Raw genomic sequence first — 11033 nt, 5'->3', positions numbered from 1 at the left:
TAACGTAGTTGACTAACATATTACTTATGTTAAAAGAGAACAATGAGAAGAATGTCCCAATGATCAAACAATTATATAATGCTCGATATTCACACAAGAAATCACAAATAGGATGTAGAACTGAAAGGCAACAGTTAATGTTGTTGTTGTATGATAATTATATTCATTAAAGTAGGTTTAATCAGTCTCCATACATTGTGACCAATCTTTTTTTGACACACCCTAATTTAGTAAAATTGCAATATGCTTTTAGCATTGTATTCTTGATAGACAACACTTAAAAAACCAACTATAATATATATATATATATATATATATATATATATATATATATATATATATATATATATATATTATCTTTGCTTGAAACTGTAGGTGTGACATCCACATGATTGACTTTCTCAATTACCTTTGTGTTATTAGGAAGTGAACGAGAAAATAACTTCATGTGGGCCCTTCAAAAACTTATAGGATTATTTTTACGATCGGATATGTCCTCTCAAGTCATTGTCATTGATAAAAGTCTTGCCTTAGTAAATGAAATTAGCATTTTTTTTCTTGACGTATCCAACCTCCTATGCTGGTTCCACATTAACAAGAATATTAAAGTTAAATGCAAAATGTTAATAGATTGTGTGGATGCTTGGGATGTTTTTATAGATGCTTGAAATGTGCAGACTTTTCTTAGTGCCTAATCATCAAGATATAAAATTATGACATTTTTAACTGTGTTGATCATGTTAGTCTTCTCGTTCAAAGATATAGACGTTGATATGTTTGCCTCCTTATATTCCCATTACAATCTTGTTATATAAGGACAAAGTTATTATCATAAAAAAAGACTTTATTAATATTAAACTTAGTGGTCATTTCTTCAACTTTTTTAATATGTTTTCTTGTTCTCACGCATAAAGTACCAACTGCGGAGTTCTTAATAATAATAAAAAAAACTTTATTGATTTTAGAAGATTATATACAGAGAGAATCTTAAACCAATTATTGTCACCATGTTAATCTACAAGAGTCTCGCTATATAGAACTTAAGTCTTAGAAATAACAAAAAGTAAAAAAAAAAATGTTAAGAGAAACACATCTAATAAATGTTGACTAGAGTATGTATTAATTATGGCACTACTAGACTGTTTATAATAGAGTCTACTCAAACTTTCGATCATCAAACATAATAGAGTTTGATTGAGCTCTTCAATGGATAATTAGTTGTTCTTGATTTAGAAGATTTAGAACAAATCGCCGGAACTTCGATTAAGATCTCTTGAACGTAAACTTTGAAATCTCAAATATTTGATTCCTGCAATTTCATCCGAGTTCGATCTATATTAATAACTTTTGTCGGAAAATCAATTGAAATGAGATGAATCTCAAAATGACGAAGAGGTATGAAATTACACGAAAATAGTAAAAATTATTTGGAATGATAGGAAACTAGTAAAACACATCACGCTATTTGTTGTTTAACATTAATTATCGCGGTGCCCTTTTGCTTACTCACAAAGTTTAATCCATGCCATGCCATCATATAATAAATAAAGTAATAAAAAATGCAATAAATGATCATGAATGAATAAGAGTTTTTATTATTCATTACATCAAGGATCTATTTTACGCAAGCTGTTACGAAATCTTCTGATTGATTGATCATAACCCTTACCCATTCAAATAAACAAGCATATATTTTGCCCCGTGCTTTTCTCAACCACATTTATTAATCGCTTCAATCATAGTTTATTCGGTACCATCCTTCTCCATCGGCTTAAAATCAATCCTTTTCTTCTATTTCGAATTCAATAATATAGGTTTTTCCTTTCTACACCTCCACAATTTTGTTCCTACACCCCTTATTTTTCTAAATACCATTTTGCTCTTTCTCTTTCTAACTCATTCAGCTTTTAAAACCTTGACACTCGTGAACTATTGCTTTAGATGTGGGATTTAATAAAGAGTACTTCTGGGAATGAAGGTTTTTTGTTACCTAATTTGTGTGGAGATTTTTTTTGTTATTCTATATGCTTAGAGTCCATTCTTTGCTGATTTTAAGATAATATTAATAAATTTTTATTATTATGATTTATCTTATTTTAAAAAAGAGACTTTAAATATGAGATAGATATTAATGAGTTGTTCTTTTAAGATAATATTAATAATAGTTGTTTTTTATTATCACCTTTTTTTTTGTTATGTCAAGAAGAAGTGAATTTAAGCATATAATAATAAATCTAATAAATAACAAATTTTAATATATGACTTTAATATTAAATTAAAAAGTAAATTTTAAATTTAAATTAATTTTATAAAACTGAATTATAAAATAAAATTTACACTGATTTATATATTGAAAATTTCCAACAACTTATATACATAAATAATAATATAAAATAATTTCAGTTTTCTAAATCATAAAACACAAACTCTACTTTAAAAGAGAAGTTTTGACATAGTTAGAGTTTGAGACTATTCTACCCGCATAAGCTCGGCTAGTGCAAGTAACAAAAAAAAGTTATGTTGCTTTTAGAGTTATAACCATCCGAGCTTGGATGCAATCATTATATGAACTAGATCAATTTAAGAGCATAACTTTATAGTCATTGTTGATAAACTAGAATATACATATTAGATATGTTTAGTATCTCATTTAGAGAATCATATATATGTATACGATTATGACAAAAGAGAGATGTTGAATATATACATTAAGAAATAGTGTAAGTAGGAGAGAATTTTCTTTATTTATATCTTGAATGCTCTGGGTAAAATGTGATTTTTCTATAAAATAATCAAATATCATAGGTATAGATACTGTTGGAATGCTTAAAAGGTTTATATCACCCTGACAGTAGAAATGACATCACATAGAAAATGATGGAAATGGTCAGCCAATGAAGTCGTGCCACATCATCAAGTGAGAATCTAGCCATGTGGGTGTTGAACATCACACAACATTGGTTTGTGGCATCCACCGCGATCACACAAGTAATGATCTTTTGGTAATCTTTTTGATTCTGGGCTAAGTAGCCACTTTCCTCGGTTTGTCTTTCACACGCTAACTGGACGCTTAAACAAGAGAACTATCATGCTTTTCAATGATTCCTATCAAATTACATGTGAACAAAAAACGCTTGTATTTGTCAACTTCGTCCTCCATTGCTTCCTCTTGATTCTGCAAAAAATCAAAATATATTATTACTTCTAAATTTCTTTCACAAACACAGTCCACTGTTGTGTTAGTTTTTTCTTTTTTTTATTTTGTTTGGAAATCTCACTCCAGTCTCTATTAGTTGACTTTGTTTTGTTTGTGGAACAAGCTACCAAACTAATTGCATATAATTAAAGGACGTTACTTTCAAAAGAAAAGATTTTGATGTTCTTCTACGTCTATCCAATAAAAACATGTCATGTATTATTAGTTCAAAAAATATAAAATTTCTGATTTCGGTGTAAAGACTCTGACTTTAGCCTTCCCCAAGCTCCAAAATATTAACCTCTCAGACAACCTTTTTCACCAAGGAACGTGCCACCAAAATAACGTGATAATTAAAATGTGAAATTTAGTTTTAGACATTTTAAAATTAAAGGTCCAAAAATGTTTAACGGTGTCGCATAGGAAAAAAATAATGTATGTGATCGTTTTCAGGTATATTAATGAGTATAGAAAAGTGAAGGTGGAGGTTGTGACGGTGAGCATATGAGTTGTCTTTTTCCCTGGAAGAGGAAAAAATTGATTGTGAATGTGATGGTGGTTTAGTTGCAATTTGTCTGATGAGGATATAGGATTGGTGGTGGTGTTTTACCTTCCACACACGTTCATCTTTATATCATCACCAAAACAGTGACTCAAAACGAACCTCTTCATCACACGTCTAGCTTCCCTTCCTCTGCTGCTCAAAGTCCGTGACGACAATGCCTTTTGCTTCCTTTGCTTTCCTTCTCTGTGGCTACGTTACATAAATCCTAAATCAACCCAATCATCTCCTTCCTCAATCCTCAATCCTTAATCAATCTTCATCAACCACCTCATTATTTCATCCACCGCCGTTTCCATCGCTGCACCTTACCCACATGCCTACACGTGTCACACTCCACGCGTCACCATCTCAACACCTCTTACGTGTCACTCAAACAACAAGTTTACTCATACAAGTAGCCGATTTATTGGGCTCACACGTACCAAACTTTACATTGCCCAAGTCCTCAAATTCCTCCTTTCCCTTTCCTTTATGCGCGTATTTGTATTTATATTTATTGGAAAGTAAAACAAATAATAAACGTATACACGAAATTGTAGACTAGATAAAGGTAGAAGAAATTTGTAGATAATACGAATTGAATAATCAATCAAAATCAATAAAAGCTATATTCAGAAAAAAAGAAAAAGAAAAAGAAAAATCTTGTCTGCACCACCACCACAACCGATAGCGTCCTATATATCCCACACCCGAACCACCCACCACACTTTCCTTCGTTTCACCAAAACCAAGCCCTTTTCTCTTTCTCTCCATATATCGCTTTGTCTTTTTCTTTTTTCCCCATTGGTGCGAACGGAATCGCATTTCCAAATTTCAAAACGATGCAGCATCAGCAGCGGCCGCAGGTGGAGGTGGAAGAAGCTTCTTTTCATCACGAAAAGGCATCCCCGTCTCCCAGTTTCAGCAGCTACTCCTCGGAGACACTCGCGGAGATCGCCGCCAGGGTAATTCAGGAGCTCCGCCGCGACTCTCATTCCGACGACGACGCGCTCTTTCCGGCGTGGGAAAACGACGACGACAACCACTTCACCGCGCAAAACAACGACTTCTCCGTACAAAACGACGAGTCCACGGCTCAAAACGACGACGATGACAACAGTTTCGAGTTCGCCTTTGTTTCCCACGACTTGGCTTCTCCGGTTTCAGCGGACGACATTTTCTACAACGGCCAGATCAAGCCCATGTACCCAATCTTCGGCGTTCCCTCTCACGACGACGTTTTGAGTGTTCCGAACACTACTGGTAGTACCGCTACAACTCCAGAGGGGACAGTGAGACGGCGTCGTCTCCCTCTGAGGAAGCTAATGTTCGAGGAGGGTGAAACGGCGTCGTGCTCGTCGTCAACGGACGAGAGCGTTGACTTGGAGGGGGTGGCGGAAGGCGCGTACTGTGTGTGGACTCCGAACTCCGTCGGAAGGGAACGGAAAAAGAGCAACTCGACGGGGTCCGCATCGAAACGGTGGAAGCTTCGGGATTTGCTTCTGAGGAGCCACAGTGAAGGGAAAGATAAACAACAACAAAAACAACAACAGAAGCAAATGGTGTTTCAGATTCCGACGAACAAAGTGAAACCTCAGAACGGAACAGTCGTTACGGAGCATCATGCGGAAGAGAACAAGAGGAAGTCTTTCATGCCTTACAGACCAGAATTGGTTGGACTTTTCACCAATGTCAATGGGCTTGGTCGGAATTTGCGCCCCTTTTGATTTTTTCAGCGCAATATTATTATTAGTTGTTAATTATTAATCCATTTAATATTTCCTCATTATTATTATATTCCTTGTTTTATTGGTACTTGATGTTCTTCATCTTTGGTTTGTTTGCATGATGTTCTGGTAGTTTTGGGGCGGGTATATTTGTAATTAAAGAGGACGAGATTGTTGTAGTGTTTATTCTTTTTATGATGTATATTCTGTGGAAATTATAAGGTTTTTTTCTCCACGGTTTTGCTTTCTTGAAGTGGTAATGAGTTTTGAGTTTGTGGTGGGGCTAGCTGGTTTCTGTATGAAATGGTGTGGTAGTGGGATTTGTATAGATTGGGTTGCTTTTGGGACTCCTAATTAATTAGTAGATGAATTTTTTAAGTCTACAATCTATATAAATAAATATAAAGGGTGAATTGCTTTGCAAGTTTAATCAAATTATATTATATGGTCTTTGCTTTTTGTATTATTTTGTCCCGGTTTCATTTATTTAAGAGCATATAAAAATGGTTCTTCTTCTAATGAAAGAGAGTGGGTAGTATTATGTTGGTATACCTGAAAATATCACTTTCTGCCAAGGAGGATTTAGAAAGACTAACTAAGTTTAGGGTTTGGTTGGTTACTTTAAATGTTAAAGGATATCATGCCAAAGGGGTATTTTTTTTATTATTTAAATAATAAAGTTAAAATTAAATTTTGTCGTTCTCAATTTTATATTTTATATATGATAAAATAAAATAAAAAAATTGGTGCTATGTTTTTTGAAGACTTGTTATTATATAAAAAATTGGAGTATCTTTATAAGGTTATACCCTATCCATACTAGTAAAAAAGATGTGAACGGCAGCTTTGATTAAGTTGGTCTTTAGCATAATAATAAGATTATAGGTAGGAATGGTGTGTAAAGGTGAAGGTTGTAATGACTGTTTCAAAAAGAGTAAGATAACGTGTTACATAATTCTTTATAACCGTTCTCATGCTTGTCTCAGGAATCATATATACCATCAATAATAGATTTTAGTGACTATCATTAATTTTCCACAAAAGAAATCATTTACACACAATCTTTATCAATGATATAATATATATAAATATATATATATATATATATATATATATATATATATATATATATATATATATATATATATTCGATATTATGAGATTTTGTTATGCTATTAATTATTAGTGGCTAATATAACATTTAACTTACTTTTTTTCATTAACTACGTCAAAAGCATATACATTTAACGGAAGGAATCACTATAATAATATTATTCTCAATTAGATACTACATTATGACATTAATTATATATAGTCTACAGAGAATAGATTCAGGTTAAGTCAACTTTGTTAGGTTGAAATCAAACTTAAATATAATAAAATTGAACATAAGATAGAGTATTTCAAGACAACACTAACTTTATTTAATTTTAAATTTATATTTATATAAGTTATTATAGATTAATTAGATGTTAGTTTAAATTATTTTTAACATTTATTTAAGTTAATATGAATTAAGTCAAGGTTAATATCATTTATTTAATATAAAAATATTGTTAATTAGGTTGACACTAATTTTATTTAATTTTAATGTTTATAAGTATTTAATGTATTTCAAAATAACATTAATTTTATTTAATTTTAAATTTATATTTATATAAGTCATTATAGATTAATTAGATGTTATTTTAATTTATTTTTAACATTTATTTAAGTTAATATGAACTAAATCAAAGTTAATATAATTTATTTAAAATTAATTAAGTTCACACTAATTTTACTTATATTTCATATTTATAATTTAAAGTTAATTTTAAAATTATTTACTTAAATGACACTAATGTAATTTATTTTTAACATTTATTAAATGTATTTGTTTCGGCTGAAATAGGATGAGGATGACGCTTGTATGAAGTTGTTGTCTCCGCCGAACGTCCGTTCCGTTCCTTACTCGGTGTCTGGGGGTGACTTTTGCAGAATACACTACGCTCAAGTCAGAATCTTTTTTTCTTAGTAATTCAATTATGAATCAAAGTGGGTTTATAAGAATCTGACCAATTAATTTACCTTTTAATGATCATCAATGCAAACCTTAACCCACTGAACAATAGCCGTTGAAGCATTAATTGCACTTCAACTCCGCTCAACTGTTGTCGAGACCGAGCGACTGTGTGACGCTTTCTCGCATGTCAACGGTTCGGTTCTTTCCATCTAGTTCGTCACCGTATCCGATCGGTCGACTATAAGCTCATAGTAACAATATTGTTAATTTAATTGACTTCAATATTAAATTTATTATTTATATTTAGTTAAATCAATATAGGATTTGTTTTTTTTTTTTTACTTTTTGTTTAAATTAGTATAGATCTAAATAATGTTATCATATTTTTTAATTTTTAATTTTTAATTTTTAATGTAAGTTTACCTTCACTTATTAATACTGATTTTATAATTTGCACGTTTTCCTAACGTAAAATAAAGAACTTAAGTCGTAATATTAAAGTAGAGGCATTGATCTCGCACATGCATATTTGAACGGATATAAAACTATATTTTATGTATTATAATTTAGTTTCATCTCCATTTTTGATTGAGCTACATATATTTAATTTACAAATTTGAGAGAAGAAAGAAAAAGCACTAAGTTTATTCCGATAACACATGAGAATCTACGTATCATATTTCTTCCATATCTTCTCTTTTGTATTTGTATTCTATTAGAAAAACATACTAATAAGAAGAGAATGATAAAAATTAAAAGTAGACATTTAAGTTCTATATCAATTAAAAATAATATTAATTTATAATATATAAATAGATATAAATTTTATCTTATAAATTAATTTTATAAAATTGCGATAGATTTTCATTATCATATTATTTGATGAAAAATAATAACAATATGATTGAGATGAGAAGCTTCTTTAATGAAAGAAAAGATAGCATCTAACTTCACAGTACACAGAGTTTGACATTGAAAAGTTAATGAATTAATGTTTATAGTTTTAAGACTCATTGCCACACAAATTTGACATTATTAACTAATTATCAAATATTTTAGGAATGACTAGAAATTAATGTTGAAAATCATTTTCTTGTAATGAATTAATTAAAATAATAAAACTTTAAAAACTAAAAAAAATAGCAAACCGTGGATATTATTAGAATATGTATCGTAATTAAGACATACCAATTATTCGAAACGATGAATCACACATATATAATTAATTAGGGTTTAAGATGTTTATTACTAAATAGAATATTTCGTTCTTGTTACACCTCTCATATAGGTATCAAGTAAAAAACTGTTGTTCAATCTTTTGCGGGAGCTCAATTTATTACAAATGAAAATATTAGTCTCTTTATTTGTTACTGTTGCAATTAAAAAAATATTAAAAAGCAACAAATTGCGAGATTTGAATAAAAATATATAATTTTTGCAATGAAATAGGATTATTTTAATTAGAAGAATTGTAAATAAAATGTAGGAAGAGGATAAATATTTGAAATAAAAAGGGATGAAACGTATGGCACTGGTTTTGTGCCTTTATTTGAAAATTGGAATTATATATGTGAAGGCATAAGTTGACCATATTTGTAATTTTTGCAGTTTTGTAGGTTGTTTAACGCGCTTTAAACCCTGATTAGAAGAATGTGCTCCAATTAAGAGTAATAGTCGAAGACGCGAAGAATAGTAAGAGAAATAGGTTATTGGATCCGTGTACGCTATAATTTTCTCCCCAAGTTTTAACACATGCAATCTTTTTAATAAACCTATTATTTTATTATTTCATTAAGGCTTAATCAAAAAGTAAGACCAAATGTGTATGTACATCATTCTTCCGTGCAAAGAAAATGTAGTAATGTGTTTAGATAATCTAGAATCACATTCAAATATCAATTAATATGATTTTAATTAAATATTAACATGTTTAGTTTTATCATAAAACATTGATTTTAAATCGAAGATGTACACGAAAAGAAAAATAAAGAGAATAATTTCTAAGCCTAACAATAATGAGAATCAACAACTTTAGCATTTTGCCTATGCCAGTTTTGGAAAAGACGCAAATTGTATAATTATTTTTGGTAAAGAAAAGTCTGATAGAAAAGACACTAAAATATTTTAAATTTATTTTTATCTAGTTCTCTAAATTAAACTATAAATTATTTTATTTATGAATTTTAAAATTATTATATTATAACCATTTATTATTTGAGAAATAGTTTGTATGTTATTTATTAAAAAGAATATTTTGCATAACTTTATAGAATTTAAAGATGAAATAATTTATAATTTAATTTAAGGATGAAATATATATTTTTTATAATAAGATGAAGAATATATGTAATTCTATAATGTATAAAAAAAATCACTATATCTTTCCTTAATTTGAATGGAATAGAATAATTTATTGTGGGATTTAAGGGTTTGAACAAACTAATGTTAAAATATTGGTGAATCTAAAGAAAAATGAGCATTCAAAAGGGTCATTAATCTTATATAGCTGTATTAATCAGTGTCAGTACCTAATTCTACTCTTTCTGACCAAAGAAAAGAAGGAGAAGAAGATTGGGAGAAGTTTAGCTTCTAGAAACTATGATGTTGAACTTTGGACTTCTCTTCTCTTTCTTGATTTGTGTATCCGACATATAAACATAATCTTTTGAATCTTAACTCTTTCGAGAGATTCAAGAAGCCATCACCTTCATACTTTTTCTTTTTCTCTAGAAATTCGAAATTTCAAAAACAATATAAAACCAAAAATAAATAAATAACAAAGTAAATGTTCAAAACCATATTAACTTTATGTGTTTGGTAATTTTATTTTATATAAATGATTTGCTCCTTCTATTTGCAATATGGATTGTCTAGCAATTAGTAATTCTATTTATATGTAAATTTGACTTAAATGTAAAATAATTTTAAGTTATATTATAACTTTTAGGATAACTATTTTACAATTTATCTTTGATGCAGACTGAATTTTTTTTTTAAATTTCAATATATTTTAATTTTCAAACTTTGAACTAATATAATTTTTTAATCAAATTATATTAATTATTTTCTTATATGTGAAATATGTTTTATACTAATATTTTGAATTATTTATATTATTTGATAAGTTTTCACTTTAATATCAATTAGATGATACATTTGACACGTCAATAAATTTTAACTAAATTAGGTTAAAAATTATATCTATTCATTTTTTTAGTTTAGAAATCAAAATATGTAAAAGTTTTGGACGTAGATGAATTCCAATTTTGCATAAAATTAAGGAATTAAAAACATATTTAATACAACAATTATATGCTATATACATATATAGTAAACATAACCTCTCTTTGTTTTCAAAATCACCTTGATTAGAATTCTTTTAACTCTAAGAAACTCAACATAAATTATTAATTGAGCTATTTAATGTCATGAACTCATACATAAATTATTAATTGTCAAAAATAATTACTAATGAATCCTTTTTAAGTGCCAACACAAGCTAAACATATAAATCTATAATCCATGTTTTTAGGAATATGAGACATTAGCAAGGAGAGTACTTCA

General features: G+C 29.2%; 1 protein-coding gene across 1 annotated transcript; it reads left to right on the top strand.

Moving 5' to 3' along the window:
• Positions 1 to 4288: 4288 nt before the first annotated feature.
• LOC124834084 (uncharacterized) lies at positions 4289 to 5702 on the top strand. The gene has a single exon (XM_047308691.2). The coding sequence runs from the start codon at positions 4583 to 4585 to the stop codon at positions 5465 to 5467; it is 885 nt and encodes a 294-aa protein (XP_047164647.1). The 5' UTR covers positions 4289 to 4582; the 3' UTR covers positions 5468 to 5702.
• The last annotated feature ends 5331 nt before the right edge of the window (positions 5703 to 11033 follow it).

The sequence above is a fragment of the Vigna umbellata genome, chromosome 2 (genome assembly GCF_029865625.1).
Source record: "Vigna umbellata cultivar VRB3 chromosome 2, Vumbellata_1.0, whole genome shotgun sequence".
NCBI classification, from domain to species: domain Eukaryota; kingdom Viridiplantae; phylum Streptophyta; class Magnoliopsida; order Fabales; family Fabaceae; genus Vigna; species Vigna umbellata.
This window is presented reverse-complemented; position numbering and strand designations above follow the sequence as displayed.

Coding starts and splice junctions, on each gene's coding strand:
- LOC124834084 (XM_047308691.2), top strand. CDS start 4,583: ATGCAGCATCAGCAGCGGCCGCAGGTGGAGGTGGAAGAAGCTTCTTTT.